We start from the raw sequence: 21,731 nt of genomic DNA, 5'->3' as shown, positions 1-21,731 counted from the left end.
AATATAGCCTTATAGCCCGCCGTAGCAGGCTATACCGGCTATTAAAGGCCTGCTCCAGCGTTAAAGGTCCGAGTCGAAGGCTCTGTCTGGTACATAAGACCATGCATGGAAATGGGCCAAGCTACCTGGCCAAGAAACTCAACTGGTATCTACCTACTAGGAATCTCAGGTCAGGAACCAAACATCTACTCACTCCTCTTGGGGTCCGCACTGCCAGGAACGGTGGTAGATCATTTTCTCATATAGTTCCCCTCTTCTGGAATGAACTTTCAATGCTGCTGCTTTCGATCATTGATAATAAACAGTTCCGAAAGAAGCTTAAAATCTGGCTCTTTAACTGCTCTCCTTCCTCCTGGTCATCCAATAATCTTCTCCTCATTTGTATTCGCTACAACGCTTTGAGACCCCTCTGGGTGATATGTGCGCTTAATAAAACCTTATGACTTATGATAAGCTAAAGCTATCAGCGTAATTATGAAAGACCAAGGCATCCTAGCCACTTTGTTTTTATATACCCTTGATAAGTGGGTTTTTGAAAAATATTCTGTATCCTCTGAAACATATTATGATTCACAAACTTCATATTATAAATTAAAACTTGCATTTATGAATTTTGTACATTGTTCATGAGAGGGCGAGAATACCTGAGTCAGGACTGGCATCACTACTTCGGACTAGAGATGGCTGTAGGGTTGAGTGAAGTTGCGAAGTCTGAAAGCTCAGAAGCCTGTGGAATTTTTGGAAAAGGTTCACAAGGCTTAATAAACACAAAGGTGACAACTTTTTTTTATAACAAAACGAAAATGTCAAAATGGAGCCCTGCTTCCTTACTGCCAAGCTTCTTCTTCATTTCCTGATGCTGGAAGTCCGCATAGGTATTTCTAGGATTGGGAAGTCCCCGGGAGATATTCACATAATGGGTACCTTGGCTAATCGGATAGCAGGTATAGGAAATACAGTATTCACTCAAAGATGGTGTGTCACTCTAAACATTAAGTCTAGCCCTAATACCACTACAATGTATGGAAATAGGGACCACACCACTTGATTCGTCTGAGGGCTGGGGGCAATGCTGTCCTCTTTGCGAATGCTATGGAGTTCTATCACTTTTCTGATTACTAGAGGCAGACAAACAACTTAATGAGGGAAGGTAAGTGGAACTGGTTTGGATATTGACTATCTCTCACTATACCAGTGGTTGAGCATTTCACTCTTTTCTGTGGTCAGTCAGCGTAGGTACTAGCTCTAGCTATACTTGGGCCAAAATTCGCCTGACCCCTGTACGAGAGGATATTCAATTAGTATATACTCAGTAACTCGGGTTAAAGACTTTAATGTGGTGGCACCATTTTGTTACATATCTTAGGGATATACCCGAAGTCTACATAGTTAGACCCCCTAGCCCTATGACACAAGCGCTGAGTTTAATGTGCTATGCATGAGGAAGGTGGATGTAGGTTACTGCAGATCTGCACTCTGCCCGTTTAATGGGTAGAGAAGTGCTTTCTGGTAAACTAAACAGCCCCTCTCCCAAGGACACAGTGTCATTAAGGAGGCCCGCCTGTCATACTTAGAATATCACACTCAAGCATCTGTACAAATAATGACTCAATGAATGTTTGAAAACATTTATTGTAGTATTCCATGACTTATTACATGGGCTGTGACCACAAAACATATGAAGCAGATTGCTATTATCAAGGTTACTATGAAAATGAACATGATGAACATTTCTATCATGGTCCTCAACACTAGGTTTCATAATTCCTACTCCCACTCTTATCCCTGCTCTGACAGCATGAATAATAAACTAACATTGCGTGCAGGGAGGTGTTATACGTGTTGCCCTGTATACCTGCACTCAGAGGGCCTCTGTTTTATCAGGCCTTCAGTTGGCTGGGCAAGGAGGAGTGAGCCTTCTGTTAGCAGAGATCAGCAAAACTAGGTTACATCTGCATATGCCCAAACTTTGTCAAATAAGAACAGCAGCTAGTAGACTAGATTCTGACTTCATCCTGGACAGTTTGGGTGCGTAGACCTCTCTAGTCAGAATTGTCTAATCTCAGTGTTTATGTAGAAAACTGACCACTGTATAATCTAACTGATTATGAATGACAACCAAGGCAGAAATACAGTGGAAAAATCCAGCCAGAACCAGTATTCTTTACATGATTCACCTCTGTGCACAGGTCATTGTTGTATCTCCTGTGTTGCAGACCACCCTGAGATGTAGATATTGAGGACATATTGGCCAGACTCATGTCTCTTATTCTACTGGTAAACTGTCAAGAAAACATTGTTGAATGTGCCTTTGTGTCATGAAAATGTGTAAATAGCTAATTTAAAGCCGATAAATGAGAATAACTAAAGTCAGTCTAACCCTAAGTACATTTAAAAATGGAGTGTGGTTCAGGAATCTATATCAGTTTGATTTGCCCACTTACTTCCATGTTGGGAACCCAAAGAGTTAGGTAGGTGTCACGGAACACAGTGGAGCAAGTAAAGTTGTGCTTTGTTTGGAAGGGAGAGAGCAGAACAGCTCTATATCTACTAAGATGTGGCGCTGGTCTGCTCTCTCACTGCACTGGTGCACTTTTTGCTGCCATGCGCCAACACAGACACCCTTCTGCCATAGTGCAAGGATGCCTGCATTATCTGAAACATAGTTTTTGTGCTGGAAGGGACCCCTTCCAATTAAAAAAATATGTTTACGGCATTTCCCACTTTGTATGCATACTGTACAATGCAGCACATGGGCATAGTGAGAAAAGTAAGGAAAAATTAAAACATATCTCCTCGTTACACCTGCTTCCAAGAGGCGCAGGATTATAGCGCAAATCCCATTCAACAAATCTTTTTAGATAGAGATCTGTGTCAAAATCCACGGGTGGTTGCATTGGAACGCCCTCTTGACGCAAAATAACCCAATTTTGCATTTCTTTGGGTTACAATCCAGTGCGTTGGATTGCAAATCCCACAACAACACTTTGTGTTGGGTGTGTATTAAAAAAATAACAAAAACCTTGCACAATGTTTGTGGATAAGGGCCTGGGTTTCTTTTTCTCTCAGCGTCATCTAAAGCTGGTTCTGACAAGTTAAAGCAAAGGCATCAAGGAAACCTCTGCCTTCCTGCGGCTCAGATCAACCCTCTGACTGCCCAACCAGCCCTTCAGTCCCCAAGTGTTCTCCCTTGCCTCTAAGAGGACTTTTTTTCACGAGGAAGACAAAATACTTTGCCAACCCATGTCAGGACTTCAGGGCAAGAGCCCTGTTCCAGGGCATATAGCTGCTAGCCAGTTCCATGCTGTCACATACTGGCAGCCTCTCAGTTAATCAGTGTCCAGCTTCACCATCCATCATTCTAGGTTCTGCCACTACTCACCTTGTAAATACACCCTTGACCTTCTGAGCACCTTGGCAGAAAACGTGAGGACCAGTCACCTTCACAAACCTTTCTTACTGAAGTGGTCCCTGCATTATTATTCGTATAAGAAACACAAGTCTAAAAGTTATGAAGTTGGTCACTTAAATCGAAGAAGTTTATATCGGAAGTAGCTGTCTGTTGCCCCATGATATATCTCTTGTCTGGTATCATCTGTTTGCATTTCCAGAAAATGGCAACTGAAGTGAAGTAGCATTTCTCTAGAATGCAACTTAAAAGAAGCACAGTGGTGTTTAGGAGCAGTCCTGTTGCAGACATATTACATTTGCCTGCTTTATATAAAAAATAAAGAAAGTATGAACACAGTATTTTTCCTGACTTGTAGTGGACCTCACTGTTATTAGCAGTGGGCTGTGGAGATGAAAGAATGGTTTACCATTTAAACAGGGGCACAGGAGTGCCAACGCTGGTGTAATGACTTCAAGATGTTATTCTTTTACCTTTAAACAAATGTTACACAGCTGTAGGCTGCAGTTCAGCTAAGCTAGTTAAAACTAAGGTCAAAGGAGAACCCAGAGGAAGCGAAACATCTGAGGATACACAGAAATAGGATGGAACTCCCTAAAATGGGAATCTGTGACTGTTATCATTCCAACCAAGTCCGACACCTTATTGTGAAGGGGTTAGTCCAGGGGTCTCCAACCTTTTCTGTACTGAGCACTACTTATGTTCAATGAAACACATTGAGAGCTACTAATATTATTAATGTCGTATAATCTCAATTTTTTATATGTATATTGATACAAAAGATTTCTACTTCAATAAGCTGGACTGCACACAGGTGAGATACTCAGAGGTAGCTGGTTACTCATTCTGTTAAAAGCAATATTGATTTTTGAAAAAATATTTATGGTTCATATCATCAAAAAATTGGTATTGCTTAAGTGGTTCCTGCTTTAATTGTTTACATTTTTGGTTATAGGTCGGGCTCATATCAGGGACTGTCTTCATGCTCATCGGGCTAACAGTACTGGCTGTGGGATTTCTCGTACCGTCTAAAATCGAGGCATTTGGCGAAGAAGATTTCATTGTCGTGGATAGCCATGCGGTTCAATTCAACAGTGCACTTGACATCTGTAAGCTGGTGGGAGCAATCTTGTTCTGCATCGGAGGAACTGCCATGGCAGCGTGCCTGCTAATGTCGACCTTCGCCAAAAGCTACTCCAAGGAAGAGAAGTACCTTCAGCAACGGTTTAAAGAGAGAATAGCAGACATGAAAGCTCATGCACAGCCAGTGACAAAGTCTCCAGCCCCGGGAGAGTCAAAGATCCCCGTCACTTTGTCCAAAGTTCAAAATGTCCAACCTTCCTCTGAAACCTGACCTTTCCTCTGATTTAAAGTAATCGTGGTTTTCTTTAAAAGATCAGTCCCTTTGGTTATATCACAGTAATATTTTGCAGTGCAAGTTTCGCTGCCTGCAAGCAAGCAGACATCTTGATGTGGTTTGCAGAGCTGTTCGGTTGCGGGATACCAGAGAAGGGCGTTTAGTTGATTCTGACACAGTTCCTATTGAGTGCTAGTTGTCAGGGAGGTCTCACCAGACAACTTTAGTGACTCTCCTACAGGCTTTCAGTTTCAGTGGTAGGTCTAACAATTGGGCACCTCTTCTAGTGATCATTCTAAATGTAAAATTGTCAATGATTTTCTCTGTTTTGTTTCCTGTGGTTGTGTGAAGAAAATCATGTATGTTGACCTGAGATTATGTGTTCTCGATTGTACGTTTCCTTACAAAACAGGAATACAGATTTTTGTGCAGGTGTGGAGGTTTTTCCTGGTAAAGTTTGCATATGGCAAAAACTGGACAAAATAGTTTGACATCTCATGTTCCATTAATTAAATGAGAAAGTAATCTGTACCTTCATTCTTGGTTCAGAAAGCCTCAAACCTTAGGGCAAAATCAACGTAATAATTTTGTGCCTAATGAAGCCCTTTACAAGATGTCCCAGATAACAAGTTGGTGGGAACTTAAGTAGGGTGAACCAAATGTAAGCTCAAAAATTGTGAAAAGCTTTTAAAATGTCTTGTTGACTATGCTCTTCTGAGCTCAAATCAATATGTGACAAGAGGATTTTGTTTACCCTTTAAAGCAGCAACCCTACCCAAAGACTAATTTGTACATCTGACCATTCCTTTTAATTTTGATATAGACTCAGTTTTCATTTCAAAGACTCGTTTCTGTTTCTACATAGACATGTCTTGGAATAAAAAGTGTCTCTTTTATTCTGGACATGCCACTGGTGTCTCCCTGCTAGTGTGTTCTTTTAGATGGTGGCGATCCGGAATATTAAGTATAGAATATTGAGTGGCCACAATTTAGTGACCGAAATACTGACAGGTAAGTATGAATAGATTTTCTGTACCTAATTCCACATCTGTGTTCCTTGACAATTTATATATGTTGTCAAGGTACACAGATGTGGATTCAAGAATAGTCAAACTATATGTACCCAGTGGGACTTACCTCCTCAATATTTTGGTTTTCGATATTTTGGTCACAACATTGTGGCCACTTGATATTCTTTACTCGATAATCCAGACTTCAACCATTTTCGATCTGTGGTATGTTGGCTCTATCAGGCCAGTGCAAGCACAGTTGACCTTCTCTCTGATGCGGACTTGGACCTCTTATTTATTACTGAGACATGGCTCAATGATTCGTGTGCCCCCTCAATTGAACACTCTATTCCGCCTGGTTTTAAAATTGCAAGGCTTGACCGGACCTCGGGGAGAGGAGGTGGTATTGCTATAATTTTTAGAGACATTTGGACTCTTTCCAGTGAATCTTCTGTGGGGCTGGTAGAAGGAGAAGCTCTTGATTTCTCCATTGTTCTGTCCCCTCATTTTACCTTGGGCGGTACGCTGGTCTACCGGCCCCCGGGTTCCCCGGGAGGCTTTCTCAAGGCCTTGGATGATGTGATTATTCCTCGTGCTTTGCGTTTCCCTAGGTTCCTTCTCCTTGGCGATTTTAATATTCACCTAGACTGTTTGGATGCCCCGGGCACCAGGGAGCTCAATGATTTGTGTGACCTGTCTCACTTAACTCAGTGGGTTAAATTACCTACGCACCAAGGGGGGGCATCTTATTGATCTGATCTGCTCCAACTTTGATTTATTAACTCCTGACCCTCTACCGGTTACGTGGTCTGACCATTATTTGCTCCATTTCTCATGGTCTATTGGAAAGTCCACGCCCCATGCCCGTCCAGCACATAATCCAGTCTAGCAGGATCAATATCCCTGCTCTTGCTAAGACTTTAGCATTGACGGAACCTCCGCCTGCCAGCGTCCTTGAGGTTGCATGTGCTGACTTTACTTCATGGATTGCTGGTGGTGTGAAAACAGTGTCAAAATGTTCCCCTCGTATGCCGCCCTAGGGCTACTCTGCCCAAACCTTGGTACTCGACTTCCCTTAGAGATCTTAAACTGTCCTGTAAGGCATTGGAGCGGACCTGGCACCGAGATTATTGCCCTTTAGCTAAGGCAACTCTGCGTAAAGCCCAAAGAGATTACTATGTAGCTATCAATGCACCTAAGAGTAGTTTCTTTGTCGCCCGTATAGCTAAAGCTAAGAACAACAGTAAAGAGATTTTCTCGATTGTTAGAAGTTTCCTATCCCCTGTCGCCGAACAAACTCCCCTTCCATCTTCTTCAGAGTGGTGCGAGGAACTGTCGTAATTTTTTATTGAAAAAATTCAAATGATTCAGGATAGTCTTGGCCGGGACTCTCCTTCCCTGGTTGACTCCTCTCATTTGATATTGCCGACTTTTTCAGCCCCTTCCGCCCTCTTTTCTAAGTTCTCTTATGTAGAGGAATCTGACACCTTGGCTATTTTAAAATCCCTCAAATCAGAGTCTCCCTCTGACCCGGTTCCGGCCAGGGTGCTTGCTGGTATTGCTGAGGTGATTTCTGTGGAGGTCAATAGAATTATAAATCTTTCCTTGCAGACCTCTACGGTTCCTAGTAGCTGGAAGCAGGCCAAACTCCTTCCTCTCTTGAAAAAACCCTCACTTGACCCTTCCATTCCAACTAGCTATCGTCCCATTTCTCTTCTCCCAGCTATGGCTAAAATTTGTGAGAAGGTTGTCTTTCGGCAACTGGAAGCCTTTGTGGAATCCTCTGGCCTACTCCAGCCTGCGCAGTCTGGCTTTAGGTCAACCTACAGCACGGAGACCGCGCTGGTGGAAGTGGCCGAAGCTATTCGGGAGTGCCTTGATGCGGGCGGCAGAGCAGCCTTAGTGTTACTCGATCTCTGTCCGCCTTCGATACGGTTCCCCATCGGCTTCTCCTCTCTCGCCTGACTAACATTGGTATCGGCGGCCCTGTGTGGGACTGGATAAAATCTTTCCTAGAGGATCGGTCCCAGCAGGTCTGGATGCCTCCTTTTTTCTCTACGGTGAGGAAGGTATCTACGGGCGTCCCGCAGGGATCCACCTTGAGTCCCCTGCTTTTTAATATCTATCTTACACCTTTGATTTTTCTGGCAGAGGAGCTTGGTGCAAAAATAATGGCCTATGCGGATGATACGCAACTTCTTTTCACATGGAAGGATTCAGATTTGTCTACTGCGGCCGCCCAGAACTGCCTATCGGCAGTTTTTAAGTGGCTGGCCGCTGCCCAGTTGAAATGTAATGAGGATAAATCAGAGGTTCTCCTGTATGGTCAATTTCCATCTGATTTTAGAGCATCCCTATGGCCTTCTAACTTTCCTTGCCCGCAATCTGAGGACGTTCCGGCGAAAAATCTCGGGATTTGGTTTGCAGAGGACCTACGGTCTACCTACCAAATTAATAAACTGGTTAGTTCGTGCTTTGGCACTCTCAAGGCTCTGAGAAGATTTCTCCCGCTGCTGCCTCAGTCAGCCAAGGAAACTGTGATCCGTGCCCTTATCCTCTCTCGGCTTGATTATGCTAATGCTCTGTATCTGGGGATCCCAAGATACCTAATCAACAAATTACAGACTATTCAGAATGCTGGTGCCAGACTCCTGTATAACATCTCAGGTAGACTTAGTGTAAAGAAACAACTTCGCGATTTGCACTGGCTGCCAGTTCTCCAAAGAGTGCAATTTAAATCTCTGACTGGCACACCGAGCGTTGCATAATAGGGGACCTATTTACATCCAAAAGCGGTTGGCTTTCTATACTCCTAACAGAGTGTTGCGATCTGCCACCTTACGTCAGGTGGCAGTTCCTCGCTTCCGTAGGGCTCGTCTGGGTGGTCAATCTTTCTCAGTCAAAACAGCTCTCATCTGGAATGCTCTGCCTTTGAGGCTTCGAGTCATTCAAGATCTTAGGCTCTTCAAAAAGCAATTGAAAACTCTGCTATTCTCAGGGGCGCTCTAATGGCCTCTCCACAAGGTTTTGTCTGCAGCTTCCGCGCCAGGACACTCTCGAGTATTAGTGCGCACTATAAGTATTATATAACATAACATAACCTAGGGAAAATAATTTATAAGCACTATAAAATGTCTTGCGTGATAATAGCAAGAGTATCTGACGCCCAGGCACATAGTGAAAATGTAAGTATTTTTATGCACTTGGCAATGCCAGGGTGTGCTTGGGAAACTGTGTATTTCGGTGCCTGGTTTTCTTGTAGGCTTTAATAAAGATATTGTACAATGTAGCAAACAGCAAGCTCAGAAGGTTGCCAACCCAGCTTAAAGTCTCTTGTACAGTATCGGATTCTGAGCCAGCATGCACAGACATAGCTTCACTCTGCACAAAGTTACCCCAGCCCAACTTTTAAGGGACCCAAGACCACTACTCCTTGCTGAGTGTAGTTCATAAATGTGCCCACAGAGCATCATTAAGTTCCTCCTTGGCCTCTGCCAAAGGACCGCATTCGAATTGAGGGCCACAAAATGTAGACCACATTTTGAGTTGTTTACATTTTTCACCTCTTGGGAAGTGACATGGCAAGCAGGAAATCCCACCTTTGCTTCTGCATGTCCCTAGCAAATAATATAATTCTTTATTTTTAATGCCTACACGTGGTATTACAGAAGTGTTACTGCTGGCATTTCTCTAACACCAACAAGTACCTCCTGCACCACATATGCACTTGAAACCGTTTGTGTATTTTGGGTGCTGTTTCCTTCAATAAGACCCAGAAACATTGTGGAGAAAAATATTTGGTAGTAGTGCTGCTTTTTGAGTAAAGAATTCCAACACAAAGTCCCGGTATGTATTTTGTGTTATCATATCTAACTTCAGAGATATTTCTAAGGCACAAACATGTTTTCTTTATGTTCTTCTTGCCAGAGGTGTAAAGCTTGTGTGTGTTTTCATGTAAAGATGCAGTACTGTGTGAGTACAAAAGACAGTGTGTTTGGTGGGCGACGACTTAAAAAAAAAACTGCCATAGCCACCCAGATCCTCAGTCTGTACCCACGCCCACCTAACGGGACCCAGCGAAAGAATACGCCAACTGAAAACATATCTGTTATATTTTTATAGGTAATAGACAACATTATCCTTATAGATATTACATGTGTCTGGATGTTCACCCGACGCTGCTTCCCCTCATTACAGTGTGAGTGACTTTTCCCTTTCAAAACAAATGAAGCAATTAACAAATGACGTCCCCCGTTCTCACTTTCCGCTGTAGATTTGCATAACCGAAAGCTGTTGCCGTTCCGTCCTATCCTACTATGTGCCACCTTATAGTACTGTCTATTTTTTGAATGGATTAAATAAACTTTATGAAGGAATCAGACATGATTGTTTTTTGTGTTGTTTTTGCTGAAGCCCTCCAAACATCTGCTCCCTCCAGCGTGGGATTCATTCCGCACTCGAGCCAGGCTCAATGTTTATGTCGCCACGTAGGCAGAGGGCTTTATGCTCACACTTAATGAAAGCTGGCACCTGCTACAAGGGAGTCTGCATAGCAGCGTGCTGCGTGATTATGTCACAAGATGAAGTTAGAATGGTCGCACTGCTGCCCTCGAAATAAACGCTGCCGGAGATGTCAAGACAGTGACGCGTCTTTGCACTGAAAGAGCAGAGGAACGAAAAAGGCCTAAAATGGAACTCCACAGGACCGGAAGAAGGGGGTGGAGGACGTGTTAAGGGGTAGGAAGCACCTTCAAGACGTTCTGGAAAACGACATTAATAAAGGCAATATCTGTTAGAGGCGCGGTAGCTATGCGCTCTGCAGGCTTTCTAGTGTGAATGTGTGAAGTTGAAGGCACGTGCGATGAAACTGTGTGAGATAGTGCAGGCCAACCTGCCCTTTTCAATCTAAAGTTTAATTAATGATCTGTAATAGCATAACGTGACATTTCATGTCCGACACTGCAGTTTGTTAAGGATGATTAAACTGACAACTAGGGCATCTGCAGGCAAGGAGATTGCCACGAGGAAAGGACCAGCAGGGGCTCGTGTAGTCGGTCGACTCCCTATGAGTCATTTTCGCAGATGCCTTCATAGCTCTCTCAGGAGAGAGAAGCACCCTTCTGCTGCCGGGGATGATGCGGACGTGGAGCAAAGAGCCCTATATTGGACCATGCATTCTGGACTCTGTAACTCTTAAGCCCAGTGCTTCTGTCTGCTGCTCAGAACTCACAGAACATTGTCTTCCATCTTGCTAGTCGCAGTAGCCTTGCTCACATGACATTTGGCGTGGGAACTCAAGGTGTATTTACATAATCAGCACTGTCTACCCCATTAATACAGTTTGATGATCCAAGTGTGGGTCTATAGTTTTTGAATCTTTCTCATTTATTTTCTGAGATTTGGTTTCCAAGACTTCTGCTTGGAATTCGAATATGACCGCATACTTGTCACCCACCCTGGTCTGCAGGTACGGTCATCTGAGCGTATGACCACACGTTGTGCTGAGGTCACACTCTAGGATTTTATAAAGGCCCTCATAGTAAGTCGTTGTGATCCTGAGCTGACACATGTAATTTCACCCTTGTTGCTGGAATTTTTCCTGAATTGGATCTTTCATAGATTTTCATGCTTGCACCAACCACCTTAATGATACAGGAGGGCCCCAACAACATTGTAAGTAGCAGTAAGCAGTTTTTTAATAAGTATAGATTGTAAAGCAGTGGTGTCTGTTTAGTAGCACGTTGACCTCATTGCAAATGTCAAAGTTCAGCAATGAAACATACGTTCTTTTGACTCTACTCCCACCAGTGACCACAATAGCCTATATTTCTACTTCACACCGTGCGAAGGAGTCTCTGTCAAAACTTCTGATCTCAACAGCTGTTCTCTTCCACCATCTCCTGAATTGCAATGGAAAATCTTAAGATATGGGATTTTTTCCCTGTAGTTTTATATAGTGGAAACTTGACCAGAAGGTATCAGAGTGCTTTACCTTAGCACCAGTTGTGTTGCACAAGGACACATGCATTTTTCTTAGGCACGCAGAGATTACATGATTTGCCCAGAATCACAGGATGTGAAGCATCATTGCTGAGATTAGAACCTGGTTCTCCGGATTTGAGATCTACCACCCTAGCCCTTAGGCTACATCCTCTCCCCTGCCTATCTCCTGGATTTCTGCAGCTCAGAACTTCAAAACAGCATAAGGCCTTCTCTTCAATCTGTGACTGAGCTGTGGGCCAAAATGAGACTCCTTCTAAAATATTGAATTAACATGGGTAATAGGGCAACATCCTTTGCTTAATGGAAGGATGCACTTTTGAACCTATGTGCCACTTGCGGTTCGAAGAAGATTTAATTTGATTTCCCACATACTTGGTGCTCAAAGTGCCTAACACTCAGCATGTGCCTAAATATTGGCCCATTAGACCTTTTTCACAGTAACTCTGGTTGCACTCAGAACCCCCTTCAAGGATGGGGAAGATTTAGTAAGGAGTGCTCTACCTTCTGCTCCTTCAAAACAAACAAAAACATATATCTGTAGAGTTTCCATGATTGGGCATCAAGTCTCAGAGGTACCAACCAGTATCTAAGCTATTTTTCTTGGAGGATATTGAGTCTGGGTTAGAATGTAACACACTCTACTTTGATGAGTGGCTCCTCAACAATGAACGAACCTCTTACCCAAATACTCATTATCAATGAGTTTATCAGGCAGGACATCATCAACCACCCCTTCATTGTCAACAGATATGTCGACCAGTAACTGTACTTTATCAATGACTGAAACCTCATCTTAGGCTCCAGCCTATTTAACTCAATCTTGCTCATTGCACACTTGTTGATGAAAAGTCTTTCATCAATAGCCTAATTCTCGTTGGTCACAGAATCCCCATTGGCAAACTCCTCCTTGGCAGCAAACAAAAGCCATCAGTTGGTACCTACAAAAACAAGCTAATCAATGAGGCACTCTATAACAACATCACCTGCACATTTCTTGTAAACTTTAATGAAAAGGCACGCAACTGCATAAAAGGCCATTTCAAGACAATGGCCATCTTTGACAACATTAGTATCTAGGTTAGCCGAACCACGTTTATAAATGATACCTCCTCAAATCTCTCCATCTAAGGTACCCCCATAACATCTGCAGCAGAAACCGACGAGAAAGAGGAGAAGGAAGAAGTGTATCAGGACTCTGGGCTTACGGACTGTGCTAGCTGTTCCTCCATTGCCTCTCAGAAGTACCATAGCAGGCAGGCCTGATGAAAACAAGAAGAACGAGGATTTAAGAGACCTGTGTAGACGTCGGAAGCGTTGGGATGAGTAACCTCGAGGACAACAAACATGCTGAATATTTAGGATGCAGGTTCCATATGAACGTCTCATTTATCAGATGATGGGTGAATTCTGTGATCTTTTTCCTGTCTCTTGATCAGCATCCACAAGTGTATTCCTCAGTTTCCCCTTGGCTAGTTTTGACTGAAACAATTCTTAAGGAACGTTGACTTCTATTTCACACAGACCTTCCACTCTTTCTTAGCAGAAGTTTCAGGAACCTCCTTTGGAAAACGATAATCTTGTAGATATAGTAGAAGATCACCACAAGTGGGATAAGCAAAGGAGTCGCATTAGTGGAGAAGTGTGGCTCAATGATTAGAGCGGCAGACCCTGATGCAGAGGTCTAGCCCAGGACCAGGGTCCAATTCCCCGCCTCGGCGGGTCTTGGGCTCAAAAATTCCATGGACCTGATAATTCTCGCCTCGGTGCCTATTCCAATCATGGAGTCCCACTCTGCAACTCTGGGCAATAGCTTGCTTAATCTCCACAACAGCCCACACAACGCTAAGGATGCCTGGCCTCCACCTTGGGGGTGCCCAGGAGTGGACGCCTCACAGGGAAAGCCAGGATGGGTTCCTCAGCGGTATTCGTACAAGTGCCTTGAGACCCTTGCAGGTGAGTAGTGCGCTATACAAGTATCAATTTATTTTTTTTACATTTACTGCAGATAGCATTCTATAGGAAAGTTGACTACGCTGGCTCAGGTTGACACTCCCCAGATTTTACTCCCTTTTTCATTCTCTTTTGGAAAGGGTTTTCAGAGTGTTTCAGTTTACCACTGATATCCAAAGTCAAGTAACACCTTTTGAATTACTTAATGAACTTCCCAAATACTCAGTTACATAACTCCCAATCCTGGAACGTTTGCGCCTGGAGAAACCGCTACTTGGGTAGACACCTACTACTGCTCCAGCTGTGCTGCCTAGACTCGAGACAAACTATAAGTCACCAGTTTCAGTCCAGCCAAAGCCAGACTTCATATTAGCTGTCCAGTCCAAAAGATAATACAAATTTTCCACTGTGATGAAAGTCCCTCTGAGTGCCACGTACTCCTCCATCCATTTGATTTAACTCTGGCAGATGTGCTTGAGGCGGTACAGATGAAAGTATTACAAACAATGGAAGGAATTAGAAACCTTTACTCAGACAAAACGCTACTGAAGGCAAAATGGCCATAACCTACCCTGATATCTATGTTAAAGGACCTGCCCCTAAACCTCAGATGCCTCTGTAGGCATGCTGTACGCCTACAATCTTACTCCCCAAAAGCACGCCCAGCATTTGTGTGAATAAAGGACGGTTTTAACCTCAATTTCATGAGTCAATGTGTCCCAGAGACAAGGTACAGAACAGCATTTCAAAATTGAGTAAAATTAGACAAGAGTGGCTCAAAAACTGAGTTCTAGAGCGGAATTATTTATTACAAAAATTCAGAAGTACAATACAGGGTAATATAAACCAGAAACTACCGAGTTACATAGAATTCAGATGCTATTAAAGCCATCAATTCTGAATTATACTGAATAGTGACTGAATAATAACAGAATCAAAGAAATGCTAAGTCCGAGATGTGCAGCAAAATCGGTAAGAAATCGGACTGCATCCCTATTAGACCCAAAAAGATTCCACCTCACGTCCAAATTCAAGGGTTTATATAGATGATTTTCTCTTCGAATATTAAAACTTTAGAATCATTATGACATGAGCAAAGGAATACATTTTCAACAAATCAAAATACAGCCCTGCACATAAGCACTAACCTACAACATGAATATTGATTAAACCCTTCTGACCTAATGTCATCCTGAGGTATCAGTAGAAACTAATTACATAAACAACAGTAAACCATTGTGAATGAATATAATACTGTGTGCAAGTAGAAGATCCTTTGAATTTTTTTTACATTAGTGAGCCCCTGCTGAAAAGTCTTCTTTGACAACAGTGTCACTCAGAAATGATCCCACATCTTGCTTGACTACTTGCAGGAAAATTATAAACAAAACATGAACATGATGAGTCATCCATTTTGAACAAGGTAACATAGAGGTCTAGCTGAGCCACATTAAATAAGCCAATGTTTCCTGGCTTGAACAGGTCGTAGCAAATTTGCTTTAATGGCAATAGTACTATTAACATATGCATGTGAAATTAAGTGTAGTGTAATATTCTGCCCACTGTTAAAAATGCACGTTCCTGATTAATGCACATAAAGCTCCCTCAACTTCAATGAGGATTGATTGGCATGTTTGGAGGGGCAGCCTACTATTAGCCTGTTAATCTTCAAAGACAACATGAGGCCTTTAACCTCTCATCAAGGGTGCTACAGTTAACGTTGTATTGTACCAGGAAGCAAGGGTGCACAAGATCATCTGTTATGTTGGAAGAGGCATGGCTCAATTGGCAGTGAGCTATCAACGATAGCGTTGCCATTTTATGGAGCATATGCCAGGAAAATTGGTTGAGCAAACCGGCAAGTTAAATATTTCAGCCACAAGTGGGATGCCGACCACAGCTAACTTTAGGTAATGTTTGGCAAATGGGGCTCTCAACTGCAGCGGTGATTTCATAAAGTTGATGAAATAGTGAAGCAACAGTACAAAGTTTGGAATTAAATAATGAATAAGGATAAATTAACGAGGAGTGGTTAATCGTGAGGGATGTTTCCCACTTAGCAGTGCAACAGATGGGTGCACAAGGTCGTGCCCAAATTTCACCACTTTTGTATAAAATGTGTGACTGGGTCGGTTCACACTAACTGTTCGCACGCATCTTCAGATGACAACAGTTTAATTAAGTAATATCACAAGGAAAGGAGTGCATTCTTACTATGTGACTCACTTTCTAAAAGTGTCATTTCTAAAATAGTAGTGATAAATGCACTTTACCATTGAAGAGGGTTTATCATTACTATTCCAACCATACCAAACATAATGAAGCTAATCCTCTCTGTTCAGGAATTACCGCTTAAAAGTATATAAGGGAATCCCCAACGCTGACCCATGGAAGGAGTAAGCCTCACAGTAGTAAAAATTAATGTTGCTCTTTGTCACTGCCAGGACATATAAAACTTAAAAGTACATGTCCTGCCTTTCAGTTAGACAGCACACCGCCCATAGGATCACTTGAGGCCTATCTTAGGCGTGACTTATGGGTAATAAAAGGGAAGTTTAAGTCTTGGCAGGTGGTTTTAAATGCCAAATCAAAGTGTCAGTAAACGGCACACACAGGCCTTGCAATGGCAGGCCTGAGACAATTTTGAAAGGCTACATGTGTGGGTGGCACAACCAGTGCTCTAGGCCCACTAGTAGCATTCAGGTTACAGGCCCTGGGTATATGGAATACCACTTTACCAGGGACTCACCAGTAAACTAAATATGCCAATCAGGTATACACCAATTACACACCTGTTTAGGGAAGAAGCACATGCACTTTAGCACCGATTAGCAGTGGTAAAGTGCTCAGAGTCCTAGCACCAACAAAAAGGTCACAAAAAGAGGAGGTTGAAGCCAAAAAAGTTTGGGGTAACCCTGCAAAATGGGCCATTTCCAAAACACCCCCCGCCTAAAGCTGTGGTAGCCTAATCAATACCTTGATGGACTTCCCTGCTTAGGGCAATAGAACCTGGACAATGGCCCCCTACTGCAGGGGCACTTGCCAGTTATAAGCCTGTCTGAACCCAGTTGGATCCCTCTGTCTATGCTTTCTGGGGTCACTAAGCTAACCCATGGGGAATCCTTCTCCTTACCTGGGGACCTCATCTGTGCTGTACCTTAATTTGCTCACAGATGCATCCCAGTAGGCAGACAGTTCCACAATGACCAACAAAGTGATGTGACCCATTCCATCCCTTAGGTCTGACTTCTGTCCCCAAACCAATGAAAACTCTTGTCAACCAGGCAAGCAAGCAACAGAGGCCACTTACAGCTGTCAGTGTCAAAAGCCTACCAGGGGTCTCTGTCCTCATTAGTTTCTTAGAGTGGGGGGGGTGTAGCCCTAGGTGCCTTTCATCCTTTCTCCACTACACCTCCCACCATTTCAGGACAGGTATCCTGCAACTGCTCTCCCAACCCAGGGCCGGTACCCTTGGGCTGGCCAGGAGTCAAGGGTGAGTCCTTTCTGCCCTGCCCCTATATCTGGGCTTCTGTACCCTCCTCTGAGGAGTGATACTGCCAGTGCGCATGTGGTAGCCGCCCCTTCTAGCTCCTTGACACTGAGGGTAACTCATTCCCTAGAATGCACTCAATTGGCATCTGGGGACTAACTACAACCCTCCTCTGGGTCACCTCCCCACCCCACTCTTGGAACACCAGGGTCACAGGGTGGAAAAAGGTCTGCCCAGGGTCTGGAGTCACTCTACACACCACACCAATGTACTGCTCTGGGAAGACTAGCTCTCCCACAGCCAAGGCCCTTCTAGCCACAGTATCCCTCAAAGCAGTGAGTAGGACCCCATTCACTCAAACCTGGTGAAAGTGATTATTTCCACCCTCAGGGATCACCAACTCACCCTCTGAATCTATCTCCCAGCTGAGGGAGATCATGGCAAGTTCTATGACCTGCCTCTGGGGACTACCTTCCCCTAAGGCCACATGGGCCAGCCCTGTAGAATTCCCACCAGTGGGGGGTTTCTTTGGACTGACAGAGTCCCCCTGTTTGTGTCCTAACTGAGAGCAATCAAAGCAGCGGGGTTGTAAATGGTGTGCCATGGGGCACCACCACCAGTACTTCCTCCCTCTTCTCAGTAGGGACAATAACACCTTTTCCTTCCCCATACCCTGGGACCTGTCAGGGGCTCTCTTGACATCCGCACTCTCTTGGGAGGAATCTAAACCACCCTTCCTGAAGTCACTCTGGACACTCTGGTGCTGACCTAGATGTCCGCCTGCTCAGCAAGCTTCCTGGAGTAAGTCAACTTGCTAATCACCAGGTGTTGGCGCAACTCTGGAAAACAATTATCAAGAATGTGCTCCTTCAAAAAACAAGTCATTCAAACCTTCATAATTATTAATGTTGCTGCCCCTCATCAGCCCTTCAGTGCCTTACTAGCGCAATACAGGAAATCCACCCAGTTTTGTGTGGCAAGTTTGTGACTACCCCTGAACCGCTGCCAGTACTTCTCAGGTGTCAACCCAAAATTTCTGAGTAAAGTGGCCTTCATGGCAGTGTAGTTGGTCTGGTCCCTCACCTCTAATGTAAGGAGTGTGTCCCTCCCCACTGGAGGCATGTGCTTCCAAAGACTACCACCAAGAACTCCTCTGGGACCCTGTGCACTCTTAGAGCCACTTCGTTGGCTGCCAGCCATTTGTCCACGTCATCCCCCACATTGAAACTGGGCCCCACATCTTTTGGAATATGAACTCTGGATTCTTGTGAGGCCGCTGCTGGTATGCTGCCACCATTGTTGTTGTTGCTGGTCCCCTCTTGGAGGGCTCTGATATCTAGCTCTTTGAGGCTGAGCTCATAGACTATCTTCCTTTCCTGCATGGCCAACCCTGTTCTCCTCAAGTGCTTTCTCTTTCTCCAATCTAGCAAGCTCCTGCTCTTTTTCTAGCTTGGCAAGGGCCTGCTCCTTTTCAATGTTGGCAGAGACTGCTCCAGTTCGATTCTGGCAAGCTCTAGTCTCAATTTTCTCTCCTGTCCTCCAGCTCCTCTGCAGACAGGTTCTTTGGTGAAACACTGCTGCCTGCCCTAGAGTGGACTTCCAGTCCTAGGAGCATATTATTCCCACATCAGCAGGCTGCAAAGAAAGAACTCCATCTTGGTCCTGCTCCAAATCCTCCTTCTCCTCATCCACTTCTTTGTCTGGGTGAGCTGCCACCCATGCCCTTAAGGCTTTCTGAAGCTCTGCGTTCTTGGAACTTCCCTTATGGAACATTCCTCACTCCTGGCAGAACCCTATTAGTTGGTTCACCGTGTAGGCCACCAGGTTGGCCAGCTGAAATTACATTTTGCCAGGCAGGGCCACAGACATTGTAGAAACGTTGAGTATGGGGAAAGAAAACTTTTGGAAAAATCAAGAATGTTAATCAGGGAGAATCGAAAAATGAAAAATGGCAATTAACAAAAGGACAGAAACAAATGCAAATTATGAAGAATGGGCTCTAATTGATCTAAGTATAGAGTTGTAGAGCACACTGAATTGCTATATGGTATTGCACAAAACAATACCTATCCCCTGCGCTGATCACCAATGTTAGAATGGGGCACCTGGTTGTCTAGCGTATGCACCTAAGTCAAGCAGGGTCCTCCACTCTAATCAGGGTAAGTCGGATACACACCAAAGATAAACTGTGCTCACTCTCTGGTTCCTTGGCGCAGAGCATGCTGGCTTATCCTACGAGGCAATGTGTAAAGTATTTGTGCATCACACACAGTAACACAATTAAAACACCACAAAAAGAATCCACACATGTTGAGAACAATAGTAGCTCATTTTTGTATATAAAAGAATGACGCCAAAAACAATATTAATCCAATCAAGGGATTAAGAATTATACACTTTTACATTTCAAGCCGTGCTTTTTGAAGAAAAGATCAGGTGGGCTCGTTTTAGAGCCTTTATGGTAATTTTAGAAAGCACATTAGCTATTGCAGTTCCGGAAGCCAATGCGCTTCTCTTAGGGCAGATAACGCTTCACTGGGGTTTGTGTTGTGAGCCTTGAAAAGTCTGTAGTTCCTGACCCTGAAGAGTGCTGTAGAGAAACACTTAGATTGCTCGGACTTGGTCAAAATATTCAAAACAAGGTATAAGCCAAACTGGGACCACCCTGGTCCGGTTACTGGCACTGACAATGCGCCATTGTGAACATTTGTGAGGAGCCTGGCCAATGCACTGAAACCACTCCTCTTAAAATCCTCATGCTACTGTTTGAACGTCTGTTCACACTCCACACCGTAGAGTGGCCGGTTCGTAATGTGCCTGCGACACCCAAAAGCGGCAACAAAGGACGCCGCACAGGGACCTCCTGGGTCCTGGTATGGCAAGAATGAAAAATGTGGAGGCCCTCCGCTGCGAGGAGCACAGACACCTAGTCAGGTACTGCCCTTGTATGGTTGCAGCCAAACTGCAAGTATTTATGTGCCCCGCTGCTAGGAGCTCAGCTTTGGGATTGAGGAACTGCTCAGTGCCAGCCGCACACCACAATGAAAAACTTCCTAGCTGTTGTAACAGAAAGTTTGAATTCTATTAAGGACACGGAGGCGATGATTAGGGTTTTCGTTCCTCACTTTAATCAACCAGCCGCGTTGAACATTTAACACTTTTTCGAAACAAAACTACATTTCCCATGAGTCCTTGGGAATAAACAGAAAAACAGTTAATCCAATCAGAGTGCTAGAGCTCCATATAACGATCATCGCCAACTCAGTCTCTACCCTCCTCTTTCTTCCTGCGACACAGCCTGATTCTCCAGACTTCGTTCCTGTTTATTGGCATCCGTTTCCTGAAAGGAAGTATAAGACAAAGTGTCTATCATCCAGTTTGAGAACTATGTGCCAATCTCAAAGAAAACACCAACACATGCTAAATATAGAACACCAAAGAAGCAAGATCGTCAATTGTACATTTACATTTATCACCTTCCCTGCTCATATAGAACTCATCATAATTCATCGAGTGTGTCAAATAGGAACCTTGTAAATATTGGGCGGGCTAATCCTCGCCTCTGTGTCCCTAATAGAATAGAAACCTTCCGTTATGACAGCTTAGAAATTCTTCATTCTATGTCAGGACCCAGAGGCAAGTATTAGACTAGTTTAAAGCTTTTCTACCACTAGGGTTGCCAGATGAGACACTGGTTTAAAGTAAAACTCATAAAAAAGTTGAGTCCGCAGACCAATCCACTGTTTGAGAATATCCTACAGTCTAGCTTCGAACGCATAAACCTTAGATACCATGGCACCTCTCATTGAGTGCGGCCCAAAATGGGAATAATCAATACCTGCTTCTTGTAATACCCATCTGGCAACCTTAGGGGAAGAAGCCGCCTTATGAAGCTTGGAAAGAGCAATCAACATTTGTCTTTCGCAGTGAGGACGCAGTTTCTTTGTCACAGCTTCATAAGTCTTGAGCGCTTTAACCACACAAAGGTGAAGCATAGGTTACAATTCTTTAATTACATTTCATTCGATGAGCAATGTGAAAGGTGACCCCTCTGTGGTGAATACTCTACCTGTTATGCCCAAAGCACAAATGTCTGACACTGCGGAATGAAATTTACATAGCAGCATTGCTAATTTTGCCGATAATTGTTTTCTAGACAGGCACTTGTTAGAAGGCCAGGATTTAAAGAGATAAAGAACTCTATTCACATCCCACAATATGTAGTACCTGGGTTCTGGGGGTAGGGCCAATGTAATGCCCCTCAAAAGCGTACATACCAGGATCCCCTGGTGACCATCCACCGGTATGTGACCTACAGAGATCGCAGATTGAAATGTATTTGTTGACCTGTAAGCCAGTCCCGTTGGGGCCAGATTTTCCAGAAAATTCAGTACATGGACAACATCTGTCCCCAGTGGATCCACCTAGAACCGGAGACACCAGCCCAGCCATCTGGACCAGGCGGAATAATATTGTTTGGAAGTACTGTCCGCCAAGGCTCTGGCGAGTAGA

The 21,731-nt window shown here is 44.0% G+C and overlaps 1 protein-coding gene across 1 annotated transcript in view; it reads left to right on the top strand.

Annotated features, from left to right (window-relative positions):
- NRSN1 (neurensin 1) overlaps positions 1 to 10,157 on the top strand; it is a 102,666-nt gene extending 92,509 nt beyond the window's left edge. The window contains exon 3 of the mRNA XM_085607046.1: positions 4,365 to 10,157. Within this exon, the coding sequence (XP_085463172.1) occupies positions 4,365 to 4,763 (399 nt within the window). The 3' untranslated portion in view covers positions 4,764 to 10,157. The remainder of the gene's footprint in view (positions 1 to 4,364) is intronic.
- The last annotated feature ends 11,574 nt before the right edge of the window (positions 10,158 to 21,731 follow it).

This window comes from Triturus cristatus, chromosome 5_2, assembly GCF_964204655.1.
Source record: "Triturus cristatus chromosome 5_2, aTriCri1.1, whole genome shotgun sequence".
Taxonomy (NCBI): domain Eukaryota; kingdom Metazoa; phylum Chordata; class Amphibia; order Caudata; family Salamandridae; genus Triturus; species Triturus cristatus.
This window is presented reverse-complemented; position numbering and strand designations above follow the sequence as displayed.